The sequence below is a fragment of the Pleurodeles waltl genome, chromosome 4_2 (assembly GCF_031143425.1).
Source record: "Pleurodeles waltl isolate 20211129_DDA chromosome 4_2, aPleWal1.hap1.20221129, whole genome shotgun sequence".
Classification (NCBI taxonomy): domain Eukaryota; kingdom Metazoa; phylum Chordata; class Amphibia; order Caudata; family Salamandridae; genus Pleurodeles; species Pleurodeles waltl.
Window position 1 is genome coordinate 944,477,581 of NC_090443.1, and position 25,033 is coordinate 944,502,613.

The 25,033-nt window shown below is 47.7% G+C and overlaps 1 protein-coding gene across 2 annotated transcripts in view; it reads right to left on the bottom strand.

The window, feature by feature from the left end:
• LOC138293507 (vitamin D3 hydroxylase-associated protein-like) overlaps positions 1-25,033 on the bottom strand; it is a 283,695-nt gene that overhangs the window by 94,558 nt on the left and 164,104 nt on the right. For both annotated transcript variants that reach the window (XM_069232748.1, XM_069232747.1), the window contains exon 8: positions 3,172-3,297. In XM_069232748.1, the coding sequence (XP_069088849.1) occupies positions 3,172-3,297 (126 nt within the window). The remainder of the gene's footprint in view (positions 1-3,171; positions 3,298-25,033) is intronic.

Sequence of the window (25,033 nt, forward strand, 5' to 3'; positions counted from 1 at the left end):
GGCAAAGGCTGGACTTTGTGTGCCTTCCATCTTGAGAAGAAATCTCCAAGGGCTTGATTTAGAGCTTGCCTCCTGTTGTTTGAAGTCTCAGGGCCAGCAAAGACTTCTCTCTGCCAGCCCCTGGAGTCTCTGGAGAGACTCCTACTCTGCCCTGTGGGGCTCATCCAGTTCCTGGGACCCTGAAAGGCGAAGCTGGCAGCCTAAAGGCAAGGAAATCCACGCACAGAGCACCTAGCAGGGAAAAGATCGCCATGACTCCGATCTGCGGCTGAACAATTGACACGCCGCCGGCTCCGCTGATGAGAATCGATGCTCTCAGGAAATGCGAACGAAGAATCAACGCATGGAGCAGGAGAAACAACGCGCAGCATTGCTGATGGAGGCTGGGAGATCACAACCTGTTCTGCGGGGTTTTCGGATCATCGTGCGGCGGGATTTCCAACTCAAGTACTGCTGGGCGTGGAAAAACAACACAAGGCCTGCCCATACCCAAGAGCGCTGACCGGATCGACGCATCGCTCTCCTGGGGAGAGAAGAAACGACACGCCCGACCCGGCAAAAGGAGAAACGACGCAAGGTCCCGCTCGTGAGTAGAATCAACTTTTTCATGCTGACAGCGTTAGTGTGTGTTTGAAAATACTTAAAGACTCTTTTTGATTTTTAATTGATAACTTGACTTTTGTATTGTGGATTTTTGTCATTTTGGTCTTGTTTTGTTTAGATAAATATTTTCTAGTTTTCTAAACCTGTGTTATGTCATTTTGTAGTGTTTTCATTAAGTTACTGTTTGTGTTAGTACACATACTTTACACCTAGCACTCTGAAGTAAAGCCTACTGCTCTGCCAAGCTATCAAGGGGGAAAGCAGGGGTTAGCTGAGGGTGATTCTCTTTTACCTTGACTAGAGTGAGGGTCCTTGCTTGAACAAGGGGGAACCTGACTGTCAACCAAATACCCCATTTCTAACACATGGAGTGTGCAAGTAAAGGTTGAAGAATGTGAATTTTTGTTACACGCAATAAAATGTAATTACCTCTAAATGAACTGTAACTGAGGAATGTAAAAATCGTAAAGAGTATGTTATTTTGGTAATTCACAGCATTTTCAAAGCATGTCTACTATTAGATTAAAAAATCACCCATCTCTTGTCCGTTAAAGCAAGGTGGGTCCCGAAAGTTTGTCATTCTTAAAATTGGGTCATGATTCTAAAAGGTTTAGGAAGCACTGTCTTAGAGAGTTGAACATTAAACATTAACACAGTGGCATATGTGCATGAGTAATTGTACTATATATACAATTAAGTATGAAGAAACCATTATGGTATGAGTAAAACGAAATTCCAAAAAGTTTTCCAGGAGTAGTCTTGGGAACATTCATGAAATCCAAACGTGTGCATGTCCATACCCAAATGTAGTAGTATACTTACAGATGTAGATTTTCCTGGCCCTGAGTTTTCAAGGCACATACAGAGATTCCAATTATTGTCCTTTGATTCAAACTAAGGCCCATATTTATATTTTGAGATGCAAAACTGCACAAATGCATGCGTGATTCCAGGGCGCCAGCCGGGCACCAAATTTACGGAATCCCGCAAGCAGGCGCAAAGGGTGGGCTAGAGTCTGGGAAAATTACGTTAGCCGGGTCGGGGTGGCGGCATGGGGAAAGGGGGTTTTGCACCAAAAAATGACATTAGGCTGGTTAGAGGCAAAAAAAATGCCTTTAACCAGCCTAGCATAATTTTCTGATGCAAAACCATCCATACTACATGACTCCTGTCTTATAAAAGACAGGAGTCATTCCCACCGCCCCAATGGCCAGAACAGAGGACAAATGTCCCCCGGGCATGGCCATTGCACCCTGTACCATAAAGGGGGCACCAAGTTGGGCCCCCAATGGCACTTCAATTAAAAGAAAAAATACTTACCTATACTTACCCTACTTACTGGGATGGGGTCCCCCATCCTCCAGTGTCCCTCTGGTGTGGGTGAGGGTGTTCCTGGGGCTTGAGGAGGGCACCTGTAGACCCACTTCATGGTGTTCAACCATGGAAATGTGGCCACAGGTCCCCTAACGCCTGGTCTGACCCAGGTGTTAAATAATGGTGCAAAGCAAGCTTTGCACCATTATTTAGCCCCTACTCCCACCCGTGGGTCATTTTACCACAGGAGGATTAATATTTGGCTGTGGGGTTAGCAAAATATTTTAGATGGGAACGCCTACCTTGCACCTCATTGACGCAAGGTAGGTTCACGCCTCGAAACAATGGTGCAAACTCCAATATTTTGACGTTAGACAGGTCTAACGTAAAAATATAAGTATGGAGATAGTTTTGTGCCAAATTTATGTAAAAAAATGATGCCAATTCGGCACAAATGAAGTATAAATATGCCCCTAAATGTACTATTTGACTTTGTCATACTCAATACGCACTGCTCTACATGCAAAGTGCAATAGCATATTACATGAAGGCCATTACAGAGGCCCCTAGACACTAGCAGTGAAAGATTTCGGTGGTCACAACTGGGGTACAGTAACTATAAATGCAATGGGATACTTTGACTCGGATACTTTTTCTCAAATGCCTCTGCAGTCTTCTAAACATTTTTTGTCTTCATCTGTCTCTGATTTCTTCTCGTTGGCCAACTTTCTACACTTTGTTGCCTCTTGGACATCAAGTGTAAAGCCTGTTCTTTACATCTCAGATATTGCATGAAATTGCATGCAGCTTGAAGCAAGGACAATGAATGAAATTAGCAGAACATTGACAAAAGTATTGACAAACTGTACCAGAGACCTGGCATGCTTCCGAAGAGTTTACTTAAAAAGGAGGCTTGTAAGGGATGTTTTTGGTTTGACTCTATTCATTGTCCTTGGTTTTCTAATCTTGTGTAAAGTTGCAGGGTACTTGAGAGCTCTTTGAAGATACATTTTCATTTGAAGTTATTCTGAAAGAACTTCATTAGCTATCAAAAAATATACTTAATTGGATTTTTTTCACAGTATTGGTAAAAAAAGATGTGCTACATTGATCAATCACCCCCCTCCAGCCCACCCACCCTACCCCACCACCACCACTTAAAAACAGAAAGCACTCGTCCTGTCTGTCATGCAAAAAAAGAGAACTTTAATTGACATAAGCGAGACGGTGTTTGTTAGTCTGTGGTGAATTTACCTCATGGCCTGCCTGCTGCAGGAGCTTTTTGGTATCTAGGACAGCTCGTCTCGTGCATGGAACTGGCATTGTGTAGCCATCTGTGTCATAGTATCCAACTCGAAGGGGCGTGGAATTAGAGTACAACTAGGTGGAAAGAGAAAAGTGTCAAACACTATACCAAGGGTGTAATGAAAGAGTACGGCATATAAAACAACATATTCATAATGTATTGTAGAATTTGTTACTTGTAATCACAAATAGGTGTGCTCTCTGTGAATATTATGTGAGAAGCAGTGTTTTGTTTTTCCAGAAAAACGACCCAATGTAAGTTGCTGGAGTAGCTCTCTGCACACACAACACCCATGTGTAAACCTGTGGTTGATAAAAGGAGTAACGTCTATCCAGGGATGGGTAAAAAACGGCTTTAAAAAGGTGGTTTATTTTAAGTCAACTGCATAGACCTTTTGTGATGAAGAAAAGTGGACATCTGATGGACTCCACTGGCTGCCCTAGCCATGCCACACTGTGTCAAAACCAGCTGTATCATCTACAGACCTGTAAGAATAGTCACTGAAGACCACTGTGGGCTGGAGAGACGTGGCTGTATTCCCTTTGATTACTTGGGTGATGTCATGCAGGAAACATATTATTTGTGGGTTTGGGATGCTGGAAGGTAGGGGTCTCCTGCCATTCGGGGGATTTCGGTTCGCCAAGGAAGGTTACTATCTCTAAGGAAGTCAAGTGAGTTTACTTGTTGACTATGGGACTGAATCTATGCAGGCATGATGTGGAGAGCTAGTCCTGAGTGTGAGTTGTCTGGATGCATCAGCTATTGTCAATAAGGATTAATTTTGATCTGAGTTGCACTCAATTTATAGCAAGGGCTGGGGTAGATGTCGAGTATTTAAAATATTTTAGGCACGATGAGAACTTCGAAGACGGTCTAACAGACTGGAGATTATTTCTACATGCATTTCTGCACCCTCCTACAGAGCATGTCCACCTGAATAACATGGTCTATCACGGGTGTGAGCTATGTAGCCCATACATGTGCGTAAATATTTCCAGTATCAATAATAAAGCAGGGTTGCACATAATTCTATATAGGTATTTAACACAGGACTGACTAACCCTTATTCCCAAAATGGAGCCAGGGTAAATTATATGAACGTAATACAGAGGTTCCATGGGACTGATTTGTACAGTTGTAGTATTGATTCACGCAACCTGCGTGAATTAATCAACCAATGTGAAAGCATCAAACAACTGTAATCAAGAGCATCTCTGCGTGAAATAAAAGATTCTGTAATTATGTATCACCCTAAATCATCATGAGGTAGACAATGATGCAGAAGGCGCAGTGCTCAAAATGTTTAGTTAACCCATTTACTGATTTGGAAAAATCTTTTCTGAATCATTAATTGGGTTTATTACATTACAAACGCGTTGTAGCAGTCGCAAACTCTCAGATTTACTGAATTTCAGGGTCTGCAACTGTTAAAACAGTTTACACACCATGCACCAATCTCAACATTACAGTTGCAAAAAATAGCAATTCCTAAGCATCAGAAAATATAGTCTGATGTATTCCGACCACTGAAAGTTATTTTTGGGCTTCTGTGTTTAGATTGTGGGGAGTAAATGCAATGCAACGTTAGAAATGTGAGTTTACCTTAAAGAGCAAAATATATTCAAAATAGGATTTAGAAAACAATTTTTCATAAGGGACTTTATTATCAAACGTCTTATAGTTGCAGGTCTAAGTTGAAGATATTTGAAAAATGAAGTTTCCTGGATCACAAGCAGCTCTTGCAGCTAAAATGTACAAAAGGCATGACAACCATAAAGATGGATAAATGTGAAAATATAAGTGGGTCTCCAGGCCTTTGTAATTTGTTTTGTGAAAGACAAAATGGAGTGAGGAGTTACCCTACAGTGAAGAGTATCAGTCAGAGGATGGCTCGGTAGCCACTGGCTCTAACCTAATTGTGATAAGACTGAAATCTTAGCGGTTGGAGGAGTACAACTGACCTCTATGTACTGGCTTCATTTCTTGGGCAATTGCCCTAATTGGAAGTTCAAGAATGAAGAGCAATTAAACGTTTTAGTGGCATCTCCTCTTTCCATTTTAAGAAATTACATAAAGGCATGGCTTCTTTACATAAGAGGATGACCGTCTTACTGTTGCAGCCACAGCTGGACTGTGTCTCAGTTATAGTAACCAACAATCTAAAGGTGCTCCAAAATACTGTTGCTACGCTGGGGGCTGCTGCCACAATATTTAACAATGAAAACCTCTTCTTGAGAAAGTTCACTGGCTTGCTACTTAGGCTTTCAATTTTTTTTTTTTGGATACTCCGATCTTTTTAAATTTTATTTATGAATTTTAAAAACAAAATAACAATACAATTCATTGACCTGTCCCATCCCCCCCCACCCAGCCCATAAATAAGGAGAGAGAGATGTGAGTCACACTATGTGCAAATACATTTAAATCCATATATAACATTGCATCACTTGAACAGCATAATTGGTGCTATTATTGCATCAAATTGCAGCAGATCATCATCTCAGACATATTGAATGAGTATTAATCAGCTGTCCCCTCCACATCTTGTCCTGGTTCAGGATCTCCCATTCCCTGTTGTATTCAGACTTCTACTAAGTCCGATTCCATCCTACCTCCATGTTCCATTCCGTTGTAAACCATTCCTGTGGCGTAACACACATTCAGCTCATACTCACCTCACAAGTTCCCATAACCATTGCTTTTGTGTGGGCAGTCGTTTGGCTATCTGTCCTAATGCTATACACTTCTTTGCCAAAGTGAAGCCTAGTTCCAGTATCTTCTCCACATTTTAGTATGCTTATTACAGGTGAATAGTCCCAGTAAGCACATCTGTATTGTTGGCTGAATTTGCAATTTTGGTTAGTATCCCTAAAGATTGAATTACTTCACCCCAAAAAACACACCCAGTCATGTCCTCCACATGTAAATATAGGTTCTTTCTGTTATTCTGTATTTGGAGCACTGTTCTGATCTGGAGAAATATAGTCTGTGCAGCCACTGTGGTGTGATATAATTCGTATATTCATATTTACAATGTATATATTTCAATCTTGCATTACATGTCATTCTCCTGCAATTGCCCAATACAGATGTTGAATCCCCTTCCCTTAACTCCATACCAATATCACCTTCCCACTGTGCCTTCAGTGTAGTTAAATGGGTAGTTGTTTGTGGTATCAACAATGAGTAAATTCGAGTAATGAGTTTGCCCTCATCTCCCATGTCTTGGAGGGTCTGGTTTAACACATATTTCCAATTCTCATAGAAACCCTACCCAAGCCTTGTGAACAGCCGCTACAAAACCAGCAAATACCAGGAAGCATCCACCAGTTATCCTGCATTTATCACAAAAATCTGCATAAAACACCCTTCGGCCATCCTCAAACAGGTCTCCCATGTCACGTGGTGTATCACTCTCACCTCTATGTCTCAGGAAAGATGGCATCATTGGGCTAATTCCAGAGTGTCGGGGAATCAACTGCTGCATATAAATGTACTTGTCTCCTTCTCTTTTAATTACTTGTCCCTATTTATCAGGTAGGGTCTTAACCAGTAACGGTATAGCTGTCCATTTCTTGTAAGGGACTAAGGGCAATTCCAGTAGTGTTTGTATCAAAAACACCAACATCCTTGCCACTGGATCCCCTTCTCAAACTAAGGCACTGTATGCTGAATATGAGCTGCCCAATAATAGACCTTGATATTTGGTGCCTGTAACCCTCCACTATACAGCAGAGGTTTCAGTACCTCTGAACTTAGCCATTTAAAGTGTACAGTGAACAAGTCACTATTTGGGAAATCTGTTTTCACATGCCAGCATTTAAACTGTTCTTCACTGCAAGATCTCTTTGCTTCTCAGATCAACTGTTACTTGTTGTCAAGGAGCAGGGATGGACTGGGAACCCAAAGCAGCCCTGATTTTTTTTTTCAGGCAAGCCCCCATAAGGTGCATTGCATGCAAGCCTGACCACTACAATGTAGCTTGGGGTTCCTCCTCCCAAGTAAATGTGGGGTAAAATGGCAATAAGCAGTGCATTATACAACATTTTTCAATATATATTCAATTGTATTCGTTTTTAAAGCATAGTAAACGATGACCCTATAGTGCACCAGGATACAGCAATCTTTATTGGGGCTCTTCAGTGATTGCCCCACCATTACCCTCTAACACTGCCTCTCTTCTCTATCTCGCATGTATTTCATTTGTTTTCTAGCACCTCCTTTACCAGTGTAGGGTGTTGGAGCACTTAACAGCACACACATACAGAGACAATGAATCATACATGTGTAAATCAATGTATAGAAAATGTTGCATAAGACAAAGGGGACTGACTACAAGGTGTAGGATTCACATGTCATCCATGCTGGCAGACATTTTTTAAGAGTGCTTAGTCTGGGGAGGCATAAGCTCATGATTCAAAATGTAACACAGTGTTAGGGCTGACTTTACTAATATCAATTTATTTCTACTCAAACAAACCTTTGTTAGCAAAATTAGGACAATCAAAGACTGGGAAAAAAACATAACTTTCTAGCCTGCACCATGCAGTTTGCATGCAGCTGTGTGATGGCAGTTCATAGTTCACTTTGCTAGATTATGATTGTAAATTATGAACTGCACAGTAACAAAAGGATCTCGGTAATAAATCAGTATCCCACTGAGCATTGCACATAAAATACCGTTCTGTGATCTGCATAGTATATGTTCTTTGCAGCAGGTATATCAACCATCTGAGCTACATTAGATGAGTCAAAACTGCCACTAGACAAAACGCAGGTCTCTCTTCAGCAGGTTCATTAATCACCAGAGTTATCTTTCCACTTTTATTAGTGCCTGAAAACTGTTGGACATGCAGGGAACTCGGCAGTGCTTTTAAAACTCCTGTACTGCTACAAAACTGGCCAGCCAGTAACAAAAGTGCCCACACACCCTTCCAGTCTCCCGGGGAAATGCCCAATGCCCGGTACGGTCAGTACCTCAGTGTACAGGAGGCATATGATTGGAGGAAGGAGATTCATCGTTCCAGGCATTCCCTCTGGACTTCTTGATTAGAATCCAATCCCCATTATGTAATCCTTTGAAAAACTATTAAGACCTCTCTCTAGTGCTGCATGTTTCTATGTCTCTGCCTGTACTACATTACCTTTAGGAACCATGAAACGGGTGAGATTATGGGGGTCATTACAACATTGGTGGGAAAAGCCGCTTACCGCCATGCAGAAGACCGCCAATACACCGCCGCGGCCGCGGAATTCTGCCACAGCTATTATGACACACATCTCGGAATCCGCCGATATTCAGACACCCACAGAAGTCCGCCACACCAAAGGTCAGTGATAAACTGGCGAAAACAAATCCTCCACCGTCACGCCAACAGAAACACGCCCATGCTATTCCGACCCACGAATCCACGCAGCGGTCTTTCAACCGTGGTATTCCATTGGCGGTACACACCACTGCGCTCAAAATACACACACATCTCCAAAACACCGCCACATTGGACAATTCGAAATACACACACCTGATACACATATAAACACCACTCCCACACACCCAACACAATATAAAACACACACCCACATCACCCACAAACCCCTACAACCAAAAAATAGAGACGAAGGCGACAGAGAGAGCACAGCAAGAGACAACCCCACCACACTGAGGCACACCACACCATCACCCACACAACATTCACGCACAAAACACCCCACACCACTACACATCACCACACTCATCACCACATACACCACCCCACACATCACCTACACCACCCAATGGCAAGCCAAAGACACTCCAGGTTTTCGGAGGAGGAGCTCAGGGTCATGGTGGAGGAAATCGTACCGGTAGAGACACAGCTATTTGGATCACAGGTGCAGCACACCTCTATAGCTAGGAAGATGGAGCTATGGCCTAGAATCGTGGACAGGGTCAACGCAGTGGGACAGCACCCAAGAAATCGGGAGGACATCAGGAAGAGGTGGAACGACCTACGGGGGAAGGTGCGTTCCGTGGTCTCCAGGCACAACATCGCGGTTCAGCGGACTGGCGGCGGACCCCCACCTCCTCCCCCACAACTAACAACATGGGAGGAGCAGGTCTTGACCATCATGCATCCTGAGGGCCTCGGAGGAGTCGGTGGAGGAATGGACACTGGTAAGTCAAATCTTAACTATCATATCCCCCACCCTAACTGCATGCTATCACACACCCACACCCTCACCCCCTCCCCTATCACTCCAACTCCTCACTAATGTACTAATAACACAAACCACACATCCCAACACCAAGCCCTGCATGACACAATAAAGCATGGACACCCATCACTAAAGCATGCCCACTGCACATACCCATAACAACCCCTAACCATCATCACACAAGCCCCCACACAGGAATGCTAGCACTGGGGTACACGCTCACCCACCCATTGCACACCATGACACACACAGATGCAATAATCATGCTTTCATACCCCTGCAGGACCACTACCTAACGTCACCAGACAGGAAGGTCCAGACATCTCTACTCCACCCACAGAAGAGGCCCACAGTGATGACAGCAGCTCTGGCCAACTGGATCCATATGACCAGCCCGGACCATCGTGGGCCTCGGGACAGTCGGTTCCCCTCACACAGGCACAGCCCAACACTGACCTTCCACCCTCTGGAAACACCAGTACAGCACCCACCCAGCGGGCCCATACCTCCGTCCCCAGGAAACATCAATCCGCTGTGTGTCCACAACTACAGGGAACCCAGGATAACCCACCACCCCAACAACAACAGGGACCTGGGGGCAGTGGTAGTGGGCACACGGTCCAGGGGACGGAGGCCCAGGAACACAGGGGAACTGGGAGGGCTGCTGTGCGACAGGGGGCGGACAGGCCAAGGGAACCCACTCTCCACGAGGCCCTCTCCTCCATCATGGGAGCATACCACCACTCCCAGGAGACGATGGCTACAGTCCTGGCCAAGTTTCAGGAGACCCAGTGCATGCAGGAGGAACAGTATTTGGGGTTCTGGGAGGAACTCAGAACCATCAGCTCCGCCCTGGGCACCATCGTAGGGGTGCTGAAGGACATACAGAACACCATGAGGGACACCGTGGCACTCCAAGGGGCCCCTGACACTAGCCTGGATGATGAACTGCCCACCACCTCCGCCGGCGCTAGTGGACAGGACGCCCCGCCACAGGACCACCACACCAGCACCCCACCCCCTGCAGACGGAGAACCACCCCGCAAGCGGTCCCTGAGATCCAGGAACAGGACAGAGCACAATGGCAAGACCCCCGCCAAGAAATGAGACCACCCTGATTGTCATCCCACTGTCCCACTTTGTAACCCTGTCCATTTTGGAACTGCCCCAGCTCCACTTCCTATGCCCATATGGGCAGTGCACCTGTGAGACTAATAGACTGGACTCTGCCATGGACATTCCTCCACCATCACCCATCACCATTTTACCACCCCCTCCAATAATTAGCACTTCAATAAACACCCTTGAACCACAAAACAATCTGGAAGTCAGTCTGTGATTTAAAAAATGTGTATTAGCTATGACAATGACAAAATCTGTTCTCAATAGTAATGTCAACATACCTATGTCACACATCACAAGTCCATGAAGGATGCAAGCAGATGACACACGTTGGTAACCACACCTGTGAAACCGTAATGGAAATGTACAACTCAGTTACCAAATACTGCTTGAAATTTTCAGACAGGATAGAGGTAGAAGTGTGAAAGTAAATGTATTAGTAAAGAAAGTGTTCTCACCTGTGTGTCACTGGAAATATTGCTGTATGACTGAGTCCCTGTAGTCAATGTCTTCCTCCTCATCACTGTCCACAGGCTCCACAGCTGCCACAACACCGTCATCTGGACCATCCTCCTGCAGAAAAGGCACCTGGCGTTGCAAAGCAAGATTGTGAAGCATAGAGCAGGCGATGATGATCTGGCACACCTTCCTTGGTGAGTAGAATAGTGAACCACCTGTCATATGGAGGCACCTGAACCTGGCCTTCAGGAGGCTGAAGGTGCGTTCGATCACCCTCCTAGTCCGCCCATGGGCCTCATTGTAGCGTTCCTCTGCCCTGGTCCTGTGATTCCTCACTGGGGCCAATAGCCATGACAGGATGGGGTAACCAGAGTCCCCTAATAGCCACACCCGTTGCCTCTGGAGTTGACCCATCACATAAGGGATGCTGCTATTCCGCAGGGTGTAGGCGTCATGCACTGAGCCAGGGAACATAGCATTTACCTGCGAGATTTACTGGTCTGCCAAACATACCATCTGTACATTCATCGAATGATAACTCTTCCGGTTCCTGTACACCTGTTTACTCCCGTGGGGGGGGACCAGAGCTACATGGGTCCCATCAATGGCACCTATGATGTTAGGGATATGTCCCAGGGCATAGAAGTCACCTTTAACTGTAGCCAAATCCTCCACCTGAGGGAAAATGATGTAGCTCCTCATGTGTTTCAGCAGGGCAGACAACACTCTGGACAACACGTTGGAAAACATAGGCTGGGACGTCCCTGATGCCATGGCCACTGTTGTTTGAAATTACCCACTTGCTAGGAAATGGAGCACAGGTAGCACCTGCACTTGAGGGGGGATTCCTGTGGGATGGCGGATTGGTGACATAAGGTCTGGCTCCAACTGGGTACACAGTTCCTGGATTGTGGCACGGTCAAACCTGTAGGTGATGATTAAATGTCGCTCCTCCATTGTCAACAGGTCGACCAGCGGTCGGTACACCAAAGGATTCCGCCATCTCCTCACATGTCCCATCTGACGGTGCCTAGGAAGGACAACAGCGACCACAGAGTCAAGCAATTCTGAGGTATGTACCCACAGCTACACAGACCACGAAACAAACGCCAAAAAGTTGTCTGTATGTGTGTTGAGTCCAGGCCTAGGTATGTGTGACGCAGTTGAAAATTAAGCCATGTGGGCCCCTGAAATGGCGGATGCCTGACCTCTAAACTGGGACAATGGGATGTGAGGTAACTTGCGCTGGCGTTGTACACCGTCGCGGTAGGCGGTCGTAGACCGCTGCGAAAAATGCTGCATTGGTTAACATTGGACCCTATGGGTCCCAGGAGCCAATGACGAGGTGCGCCGGCGGTGATGATACGCACCGCCGCGGACGTCACCGCCGCGGACGTGACCGCCATTTTCTATCTGTTTAATCACTCGATACCTGATCTTTGACAGGAGAGGACCTACACTGCAAGTGCTGCTGTGACCTCGGTCTGGAAGAGACAATGGCACGTGCGTCTGGGGAAAGGGCCCCTGCCTTCACTGCACAGGAGTTGGAGAAGCTCGTGGACGGGGTCCTCCCCCAGTACACGCTACTCTACGGTCCTCCAGACCAACAGGTGAGTACATAGGGTGCAAGTTGTATGGGCTATGCCTGGGTGGAGAGGGCTGGATGTAAGAAGGAAGGGGGTAGAGTTCTGCGAGCATGAAGGAGTGTGAATGCATGTGCCACATGGCAAGGGCAGGGATGGGGGCCACTCACTTCGACGGTGCAGTTGGTAATGACTTCTCTTCTTCCCCTGTACATGTCATGTAGGTCAGCGCCCACCAGAAGAAGGATATTTGGCGTGCCATCGCCAAGGACGTCTGGACCCTGGGGGCCCACCAGAGACGAAGCACCCACTGCCGGAAAAGATGGGAGGATATTCGCCGCTGGAGCAAGAAGACGGTGGAGGCTCAGCTGTGGATGGCCTCCCAACGTGGGAGGGGTGCCCGTCACACCATGACCCCCCTGATGTTCCGGATCCTGGCGGTGGCCTACCCTGAGTTGGATGGGTGCATGAGGGCATCACAGCAGACACAAGGGGGTGAGTACACTCTCATTCTGCTGACTTTGCGTGCAGTGGAGGGGTCTGGGTGGGGGAGGAGGGCTGTGGGTTTCCCTAGGCCAGGGCGAGTTCCGTAGGCTAGGCCCCTCCGTAAGGCAGGCCATGTGCCACTCCACCCCACCTCTGTAGAGTGCCAAGCACAGGTATACATGCCCCTGTGTCACCTATGTGTGCAGATGTCCACCATAGCCATGTAGGCCATATCCCAGGAACTGTATCTGTAGAGCCCAAGAGCGCGGCGTAGTGCAGGGGGCTGCTGTGTCTGTATTGTCCGCCAACGGTAGCGGTAAGCCATGCACTCAACCTGTCTTTCTTCTGTTTCCCCACCCCTTTTTGTGCTCTCCCTGTTCTTTTGTGCATCAGCATCATCAGGCGGAGGTACAGTGGCACCGGAGCACGAGGGGGCTGCATCCCACATTGCCATGGAGGGCCACAATACGGACTCTGAATACACCAGTGGGACGGAGGGCGAGGGGAGCTTCACGGCGGGCACCGGATCAGCAAACAGCGATACGGACTCGTCCTCGATGGGAGCTCCCTTGTGGTGGCGGCACCATCTGTGCCCCCCACTTCTACAGGTTCCGCTGCCAACCCCCCTACCAGCACTGCCCTCACAGCAGCCCCTCAGCCTTCGCCCGTGCCCGCTCACCCAGGAGGGTGGGCATCACCTTCACCCCAGGCACCTCAGCCCCTGCCCCTGTCACCCCTGCTGCCCTCAGTGAGGAGGCCATTGACCTCCTCAGGTCACTCACTGTTGGGCAGTCTACCATTGTGAATGCCATCCAGGGTGTAGAAAGGGAGTTGCAACACACTAATGCATTCCTGGAGGGCATTCATTCTGGTCAGGCTGCCCATCATCGAACCCTGCAATCTCTGGCCTCAGCACTGATGGCAGCCATTGTCCCTGTCTCTAGCCTCCCCCCTCCAACTTCCTCCACCCAGACCCAATCCCCTGTACCTCAGCCTATCCCAAGCACACCATCAGACCAGCCTGCACACACTTCAACACACAAGGGCAGTTCAGGCAAACATAGGCACCACACATCCCACAGGCACTCACACAAGCATCACCCACATACAGACACAGCAACATCCACTGCCTCCACTGTGTCCCCCTCCTCGTCGTCTCCCTCCTCCCTCCCGGTGTCGTCTACACTCTCACCTGCATGCACTACCACTACAGCCACAAGGACTCGCACCAGAACACCCAGCACCACACCCCGCTCACCTGCACTCACCACCCCTACTACCATTTACACGTCCCCTGTGTCCTCTCCCAGTGTGTCTGTGACGCCCCTTCCCAAAGTACACAAACGTGGGCACACACACACCCAACATCCATCCACCTCACGACAGTCTCCAGAACATGCACCTGCACCCAAATCATCAAAAGTTACACCTCCTACAACCACCTCCTCTTCCTCCACTCCCAGACCCCCTCCAGCTACCCATCCCAGTGTTCATCAGAAACTTTTCCTGAGCAACGTTGGCCACTTTCCCACCCCCCCCCTCCAATTCATAGGTCCCGTAGTAGCACCTCAGCCAAAAAATGTCCGGTACCAGTGGTGCTTGTTAGAGGTATGTGGAGTGCACCGGGCACCAGGGCAGCCAGTGTGACATGGAGCCAAAGCACAGCCAGTCCCCCCCCCCCTGTGAAGCACCAGAAGTTGGACAGTGCCCGACGGGAGAGGGTGAAGACTCCTGCCGGCAAAGCAGCTCACAAGGGTCCCAGGGGGAGTGTCGAGTCAGCTGTGACTCCTCCCAAGGTGGGGCAGGGGCAGAAGAAAGCACCAAAGTCTGGGAAGATCAGCACGGCGGAGAATGCCGCCATCATCTCCGCTGCCCAGGAAGCCACCGCCAGCCCCATCGTCACTGGTCAGAAGACCACCGCCAGAGTCAGTGCCCAGGAGGGCAGCACAATCGTCACTGGTCAGGAGACCACCGCCAGAGTCAGTGCCCAGGAGGGCAGCACAATCATCACTGGTCAGGAGACCACCACCAGAGTCAGTGCCCAGGAGGGCAGCACAATCGTCACTGGTCAGGAGACCACCGCCAGAGTCAGTGCCCAGGAGGGCCCCGGCAGCCACAGCCCCGCTGGGCAATGAGGGACCGCCATGGCACACACCTCTGCACAGGTCAGAAACTGCAAAGTCAAGCACCGCTGAACAGGGCAAAGACCGCCATGGCAAGCACCGCTGAACAGGGCAAGCACCACTGAACAGGGCAAAGACCGCCATGGCAAGCACCGCTGAACAGGGCAAGAACCGCTGAACAGGGCAAAGACCACCATGGCAAGCACCGCTGAACAGGTCAGAAACTGCAAAGTCAAGCACCGCTGAACAGGGCAAAGACCGCCATGGCAAGCACTGCTGAACAGGGCAAGCACCGCTGAACAAGGCAAAGACCGCCATGGCAAGCACCGCTGAACAGGGAAAGCACCGCCAACTCAAGCATCGCTAGCCCATGTGCGGCAGGGGCAGTGACGGAACTGGGACGGTCACGGGGAGAGTGATGCACTCTGGGCACCAGTCCCCCTCCAGAACCAGTGGAGAACAGCATCCACTACCTGAGTCCTTAACAGGATGAAGCACTCTGGGCACCAGTCCCTTTCCAGAACCAGTGGAGAAGAGCATCCACTACCTGAGTCCTTAACAGGATGAAGCACTCTGGGCACCAGTCCCCCTCCAGAACCAGTGGAGACTGTTATCCACTTGACAGTCTGTGGCTTTGCACTCCCCAGGATGGTACAGTGGCAAACCACCCACTGCAAAGACTTGTGAGACTGTGGCTTTGCGCTCCCCAGGATGGTACAGTGGGCAAACCACCCACTGCAAAGACTTGTGAGACTGTGGCTTTGCACTCCCCAGGATGGTACAGTGGGCAAACCACCCACTGCAAAGACTTGTGAGACTGTGGCTTTGCACTCCCCAGGATGGTACAGTGGGCAAACCACCCACTGCAAAGACTTGCGAGACTGTGGCTTTGCACTCCCCAGGATACATCAATGGGCATGGAGCCCCGTCGTGGATCTGGCATGGTGCTGTCATCCGGCTGAGGTGCCCCCTCTTCCCTTCCCCCTGAGGTCCCTGTTGTATTTCTATCTGATGCCCCTGCAGTGTTCTCTCCGTTTCTGGACAGGTATCGTGTGTGGGCCTCGCCCATGCATTTTGGGCCCAGTGGTCCATGGACATTGAATGGTGCATACCTGCACTACTGATCGTGATGTATATTTTTGGAATGTGTATATATTTCTGTATATATTAGCTTACTGTATTTTGATACATTACAATGGTTGTACTCATTTCCTTTTGTCTTTGCATTCTTCTGGGGGGGTTGTTATTGGGATGTTTGGAAATGCATTGGTGTGTTTGTTGTAGTGGTTGAGGGTCGGGGTGGGGGTGTTGCGTGTGTGTGTCCCTGACTTTTGCCTCCCCTATGTCGTAGGTGCAGTACTCACCGTTGTCTTCGGCGCCGGCGTTGCTGATGTTCGTAGAGGAGCAGGAACACTATCGCCAAGGAGTATTTGGAGTTCCGGCTCCATGGTGCCCTCCTTCGTCGTGGAGTGTGTTAAGGTGAGTGTTTTCCCATTGAAATGGCTGTTTCCGCCGTGTTTTTATCCACGGTGAATCCGCCCAGGAAAAGGTGGCGGATTGGCCTGTTGTAATACTGTGGGCGGTACTTTGTCTTCCGCCTGTCTGTTGGCAGTGACCGCCGCGCTGCTTGTCTGTACCGCCGTGGCGGTCGGAGTGTTAAAGTGGCTGTCTATGTTGGCGGTTTCCGCCACGGTCATAATTCCCTTTTTTTTTTTCGCCGGCCTGTTTGCGGTATTACCGCCACTTTAACACCGTCCGCCAGGGTTGTAATGACCCCCCATAGTGTGTAAGAAAACTGGGCTATTAATTGTTCTGGATGTGATGAAACAATTATCCCCTCACTGTAAACCAAGCACCCTGCTGAAGTGCAAGGCTCTCTCTGATTAGTGAGGCCGAGTTGTCCAAGACCTACCCACTGGTGGTGGTTGGTGCTGGTAATCACCATTCCTTGGCACAAAACAATAACACTTAATACATGGTTTTCCAGCCTGTGCTTTTTTGGGGACAATAAAACATGTATTTATCACACACACCACTCAATACTATGCAGTAATTTACAAATATATACATAAGGTTGGTGGAAATACCTTTGGTGATATTATGAAATCACATTTGACCACTAATGAACCATTGCTCCAAAAGAATTACCGTACCTATACCAGATAATGCATTATAATACAGGTGCAGGCCTATTGATTTTGCAAAGGTTACCATAGTAAACCTTTTCTCTAACACTGATATCAATAACTGTAAGGAAATGCCTCCTTGGCATGGTTGCCCCCTGACTTTTTGCCTTTGCTGATGCTATGTTTACAATTGAAAGTGTGCTGAGGCCTGCTAACCAGGCCCCAGCACCAGTGTTCTTTCCCTAACCTGTACTTTTGTATCCACAATTGGCAGACCCTGGCATCCAGATAAGTCCCTTGTAACTGGTACTTCTAGTACCAAGGGCCCTGATGCCAAGGAAGGTCTCTAAGGGCTGCAGCATGTCTTATGCCACCCTGGAGACCTCTCACTCAGCACAGACACTCTGCTTGCCAGCTTGTGTGTGCTAGTGAGGACAAAACGAGTAAGTCGACATGGCACTCCCCTCAGGGTGCCATGCCAGCCTCTCACTGCCTATGCAGTATAGGTAAGACACCCGTCTAGCAGGCCTTACAGCCCTAAGGCAGGGTGCACTATACCATAGGTGAGGGTACCAGTGCATGAGCATGGTACCCCTACAGTGTCTAAACAAAACCTTAGACATTGTAAGTGCATGGTAGCCATAAGAGTATATGGTCTGGGAGTCTGTCAAACACGAACTCCACAGCACCATAATGGCTACACTGAAAACTGGGAAGTTTGGTATCAAACTTCTCAGCACAATAAATGCACACTGATGCCAGTGTACATTTTATTGCAAAATACACCCCAGAGGGCACCTTAGAGGTGCCCCCTGAAACTTAACCGACTGTCTGTGTAGGCTGACTAGTTCCAGCAGCCTGCCACACCAGAGACATGTTGCTGGCCCCATGGGGAGAGTGCCTTTGTCACTCTGAGGCCAGTAACAAAGCCTGCACTGGGTGGAGATGCTAACACCTCCCCCAGGCAGGAGCTGTGACACCTGGCGGTGAGCCTCAAAGGCTCACCCCTTTGTCCCAGCCCAGCAGGGCACTCCAGCTTAGTGGAGTTGCCCGCCCCCTCCGGCCACGGCCCCCACTTTTGGCGGCAAGGCTGGAGGGAACAAAGAAAACAACAAGGAGGAGTCACTGGCCAGTCAGGACAGCCCCTAAGGTGTCCTGAGCTGAAGTGACTCTAACTTTTAGAAATCCTCCATCTTGCAGATGGAGGATTCCCCCAATAGGGTTAGGATTGTGACCCCCTCCCCTTGGGAGGAGGCACAAAGAGGGTGTACCCACCCTCAGGGCTAGTAGCCATTGGCTACTGACCCCCCAGACCTAAACACGCCCTTAAATTTAGTATTTAAGGGCTACCCTGAACCCTAGAAAATTAGATTCCTGCAACTACAAGAAGAAGGACTGCCTAGCTGAAAACCCCTGCAGAGGAAGACCAGAAGACGACAACTGCCTTGGCTCCAGAAACTCACCGGCCTGTCTCCTGCCTTCCAAAGATCCTGCTCCAGCGACGCCTTCCAAAGGGACCAGCGACCTCGACATCCTCTGAGGACTGCCCCTGCTTCGAAAAGACAAGAAACTCCCGAGGACAGCGGACCTGCTCCAAGAAAGGCTGCAACTTTGTTTCCAGCAGCCTTGAAAGAACCCTGCAAGCTCCCCGCAAGAAGCGTGAGACTTGCAACACTGCACCCGGCGACCTCGACTCGGCTGGTGGAGATCCGACACCTCAGGAGGGACCCCAGGACTACTCTGATACTGTGAGTACCAAAACCTGTCCCCCCTGAGCCCCCACAGCGCCGCCTGCAGAGGGAATCCCGAGACTTCCCCTGACCGCGACTCTTTGAATCCAAAGTCCCGATGCCTGGGAGAGACCCTGCACCCGCAGCCCCCAGGACCTGAAGGACCGGACTTTCACTGGAGAAGTGACCCCCAGGAGTCCCTCTCCCTTGCCCAAGTGGAGGTTTCCCCGAGGAATCCCCCCCTTGCCTGCCGCAGCGCTGAAGAGATCCCGAGATCTCTCATAGACTAACATTGCGAACCCGACGCCTGTTTCTACACTGCACCCGGCCGCCCCCGCGCTGCAGAGGGTGAAATTTCTGTGTGGACTTGTGTCCCCCCCGGTGCCCTACAAAACCCCCCTGGTCTGCCCTCCGAAGACGCGGGTACTTACCTGCAAGCAGACCGGAACCGGGGCACCCCCTTCTCTCCATTCTAGCCTATGTGTTTTGGGCACCACTTTGAACTCTGCACCTGACCGGCCCTGAGCTGCTGGTGTGGTGACTTTGGGGTTGCTCTGAACCCCCAACGGTGGGCTACCTTGGACCAAGAACTGAACCCTGTAAGTGTCTTACTTACCTGGTAAAACTAACAAAAACTTACCTCCCCTAGGAACTGTGAAAATTGCACTGTGTCCACTTTTAAAACAGCTATTTGTCAATAACTTGAAAAGTATACATGCAATTTTTATGATTTAAAGTTCCTAAAGTACTTACCTGCAATACCTTTCGAATGAGATATTACATGTAGAATTTGAACCTGTGGTTCTTAAAATAAACTAAGAAAAGATATTTTTCTATACAAAAACCTATTGGCTGGATTTGTCTCTGAGTGTGTGTACCTCATTTATTGTCTATGTGTATGTACAACAAATGCTTAACACTACTCCTTGGATAAGCCTACTGCTCGACCACACTACCACAAAATAGAGCATTAGTATTATCTATTTTTACCACTATTTTACCTCTAAGGGGAACCCTTGGACTCTGTGCATGCTATTCCTTACTTTGAAATAGCACATACAGAGCCAACTTCCTACAATAACCATGTTTTATCTGCAATCTTTATTATCAATAAAGCTTTGCTGCATTTATGAAACATCACTATCAGTAATACATCTTTCAATAAAACATTGTAAACAACATGTGCCTGCATCTTCCTTAAACCACTTTAGGCTACAGAACGTGCAGGCATAGGACCAACCATCAAAGGTCTCTGCACTCCCAGACTGTTAACTAAAAGTTCCAGCCTTAGGAGAGCTTAAAATTGCTGAAAAACCTGGGGTCCATAAACTCCTTGACCCTGGAAATGTAGGGTTACTTTTGAAATTCCTTTGGAAGTGGGGGTGCCACTCTCCTGCAGTCCCCCAGAACTCTTTTTACCTTGTTGGTGCAGCATGAAGCATGAAGTGGCTTCTGCTTCATCATTTTGTTGCGCTAGGCTTTGCAACTTCTTTTTCTATTGTTTATTATTTATTTTTAATGGGATAGTGCTTGGTCTGACCGGGGACACCACAATGGACATTTTTGTTGCAACAGTGCAAGGAGCCTTCTTTCATACTGCCCAGTGGGCTCCTCGCCCAGCTAGCTTGGTTGAAAGCCAGCACAGAAGCCAGCAACTGTATTCCCCTGCTCCATGAAGGCAGGGTGCTCTTCTCTTGGGGGCTGCCACACTCTCCCCAGACGTAGGCATGGGGAGTCGGGCAAGCCCCCACCATTGTGGGAGGGAGCAAGGGTGCTCCCCTTTCTCCTTTGCTCATCAAGTGCTTGGAAATGTGGTCCCAGGCTCCTACTATCCACTGAGGGAGCACATTGGTGCTCCACTCTTCCTCTGTCCTCATCTGGGGCCTGGCAATGAGGTCTTAGACCCCTTCTTCATACACTGGCTCGGGGTATGTGGTCTCCAAGCCTTGCAGAGCTCTGGGGAAAGGCCAGGCAAGTCCCCTCCTAGAGCATTAATTATTTATGAACTTGTGCCAACCACTGGGCCCTTGCCTATCCTGGAGTATATTCTGAAAAATGCATCAGAGCCCTGCATGCTCTGTTGTCTTGCCAGGAGTCAGAGGTCAAATTCTTTAAAGTTGTCGATCTCTGGTCGTGTTAGGCTTATTGTCCACAATTCTGGGCTAATTTAGTACCTGGTGGAAAGCCCTAGCCACCTGAAGCCTTTTCAGCAGGCCTTTCCCCAGGTTTTTTTTCTTTGTTTGGCTTCCGGAGCTCCTCTCGTCCTGCTGGAGCACACAAGCCCCTGTCTTCACCTAATTGACCCTGAGTGATTGTAAGGGAACCAGCCTCACTTGTCCTGGATAGACCTATTGGTCCTGGGCTCAGCTGCAGGCAGAGCCCTTAGTCCATTAGTGCATCAAGGTGTTTGTCCTTCCTGCTTCCAGGGGTTGCCACAGTCCAATTCCCATGTTCAACTCTCTGTATTTTTCTTGCGCAAGAGCTCTTAAGTGGGGATGGAAGGTTCTAGATGTAAGGCACCCCTGGCCATTTCTTGGTGGGACATCACCCCTTCATCCCTGCCTCAACCTTCTTAGGCAATCCAAGATGGCACCATTAAGTGGTCTCTGTACACATCTCCTCTGGGGGCTTCAGCTCTAACTCTCCCTGAAATCACGGCCAGAGTCTTTCTCCCCAAACTTCAAAGGGGAGTGCTCTCTTGTACTGGCTCCACTTGTTAGGGCTTCTTACTTTGTTTGGTAGCCTTGGCTGTTCCAAACCCAGTATAGTGTGACAGCTAATTACCAGATGCAGATTTTACTGGTGCCCCTTCCTCCACGGGAGCTGCGTAAAGTACTGGTAATTACTCCTTTTGTGTGGGGAGTAAATAACTTGGCACCAGCAGGGTAACAAAAGGCCTGAAATTGGATTCTGAGCTGAGTCAGAGAAATATGACAATTCTGGACGATCCATAAGGTGCACATGTAGGTTTTCGCAACTTACATATTCAAACGTGGCATACATGTTTCATCACATTTTGATACCACTTTGGACTTTGTAGACTGAAGAGAAGTAAAACTGCAGATAAGCCAGTAAACACTACTGACCTTACCTATGAGTGCCAACTAATATTATAAGGTCTATCCCAGGTCACCATCTAACCTTGCAGAGTCCCCTCTTGAGCCAGGGTACATGTGCACAAATACCAGGTAGCGCACAACAGTAGTCTCATATGTGCACACATGTTCAGGGGTGTCCAGCTGAAAGGTTCTTACCCAGGCTGCATAGCACCTGCCTTATTTTTAAAGCAGACACTGGTGGTGAACATTTACAGTCCATTAAACCTCTTGGTGAGACACAAGTAGTGAGACTCATCTACAGTTCAAAGTTAAAAACCAGGTAATCAAAAAGCAAAAAATACAGTCAGGTGAAATGGGCAGAATCCATTTTGCTACAACGTACAATTTAAGAGCTTGCTAGCATGACATATAGTAGCACCAGTACCAAATTGATGACATATAGGTGACCAAATATGAAACAAAATGGAAAAGTTCTTCCCTTGAGCCCTTGTGGACAAAGATGACCTGAATATGAAAAGATGATTAGAATGGTGCTGGACCAAACCAAAAAAGATGTGCATATTCAGCACTTGAGATCTGATAATTCATCTACTTCTGAAGTTTGTAACTGAAATCAGGAAGTACAAGAGTGAAGCTTGAGTGTCAGTAATAAGTCCTAGTACAGCCCTATTTCGTCCAGTGACATTTCCAAAGAAAACAAATGATAGCAGATTAGAATAGTTTTAAAAAAAAAAGGACTGGGGTGTAAACAGAAACAGAGCCTAAAACAGGCTGACAAATTGGGAAGAACAGTTATGTTCCTAAACCCACCTTTGTCCTATAAAGGAACATGTTGATACAAATGACCTGTTAAGCAGATAGGAGCTTTGAAAAAGTGTGGTGTGGCAATAAAGAAGATACTTCCTTTTTTGAAAAAACAAACAAAAAAAACAAGTGTAAGCATTAAGCAATAGCTGTTCTACAACCCATGGTTAGAATCTAATTCCTTTGTGCACCATTTTCTCACAAAAGTATTTTAATGTTTGGGTTCCTCCTTTAAAATAAAAATAACCCCAACATCCTTTATAACCTTAAAACAGTTGTTGAAGAGAGGTGGGGTTAAGAACAGTTATTGCTTCTCTAGAAAACAATGAATTCTGGCACTCCCTAAAAAGACACATACCCCCGTGTAGAATCAGCTTTGTTGCTCACCATCACACATTTGATAGTTTTCAACCTGTGTTTATATAGGAAAATGTTATCTGCATGGCCGGTTCCACTATTGAGCATCACTGGACATTGAAAATAGCAGGCCTGCTACTATATGACAGGCTGGAGGCCCCAACTCACACCACTACTTCACCTCAGAAGTATACAAAAAAAAGAGATGGATGAACTGCTTGAATCATCTACTGTTAATTACTCAGGCTGCATCCCAGTTCATCATTATTTTGCACAACATTGCACCTCAGTTTGGACTCAGCCATATGCAAATCAATCTAGACTCTATTCCAATGGGAACTGTACATCTTGAACTGCCAGGTCAGGTCTTTCCTGAACCGGTACACAAGTAGCTAAAGACGGGTTTCACCTTTATTAGGGCTCATCAGTCTGTATCCCATCCATCTCTTTTTTGTACACTTCATTATGATGTCCTAGCTAGTATGGGTATTCCCAGATGTGGGTCTCATGCACACTGTGCCAGAGGAACCAAGCTATACCTGACTATTGAACTCTAATAATGGCAAAACCAGTCTTGGGTTGCTTGTGTTCCATTAAAGGGAGGACCAGACCTGGCAGTTTAGTCTGGGATCTTCCCATTGGAGCAGGGTCAAGACTCATATGCATAAGGCTCAGTCGAAATTGAGGTGGCAGGGTGTGCGAAACAATAATGGACTGTCATGCGGCCCAAGCAATTACTAGTGGCTGAGATTAAATCAAGAATTCCATCCATCACTTCTTTGTATACTTCATTGCTACTTCTCACCAGAGCATGCAACTCATGCCCCACCTCCAGATCCTCCACTTTTTAAAGTTTGTGGCACTATCAGTCCTGTGTTAGGCCTTTCAGAGAGAATTAGAAAAGTCAGATTGTTGCTATACTAGGGAAAGCACCATTATTGGCAGTTGTGCAATATTACGGGTTCTGCTAGTGACAGCTGGCCCTTTCCATCTGCAGGTACCCTCTGAAGTTCAATGGTACATGGGTTTATGTTGTATGAAAAACAACTAATGTATTGAAAAGGCTAGCTGTATACCCTGGCAACCACCAACTTAGTATTCAATGTATCCATGAGGAAGCCTGCCCTAACTTAAATGTACAATTTTACTCTATGGCCACAATTTGCTAAGGCCTTGCACCAGCATAAAGTGACACGAAGTGGTGTATTGTATTTACTTTCCAGGGTAAAAGGCATTTGCACTGGAAAGATGCTTTGCATTACTTTGAGTCAAAGGTGACTTACTGTGATGTTACTTGGAGGATCAGCACAAACAGCTATAGGTTTGGACACAAAGCCTAATATATTAAAAAAGCCAGTCTGTGCTTTGTATCAAACCAAAACGCCTCCTTGAAGCAGGCTGTAACAATGTGAAATGTCATTTGTCAAAAAACACACACTGATTTGTGCTGAAAGGCACAAGTAGTGCTTGGGAGCCTTCTATGCTTGTCTAGAGACAGGCATTTGTCCTGGAAATGTATTCTTCCAGTACAATTCCTATGCAAAATAACACACCTTGACCTCTGAAAGGCTGTGCGTTACACAAGGCAGCCTTTTAGAGCACCAGCACATGATATGACAACAACAGGAAGCCAATCCTAATTGACAAGATACTGTACTGTGCGTCCCCCCTTGTGCAATGTAGCACAGCAAATTTGGTTAGGGGACTCGGTTCTGTGGTAAATTAGCTACTATGCCACTACAATTTCTATTAAAACAAATGCAGCA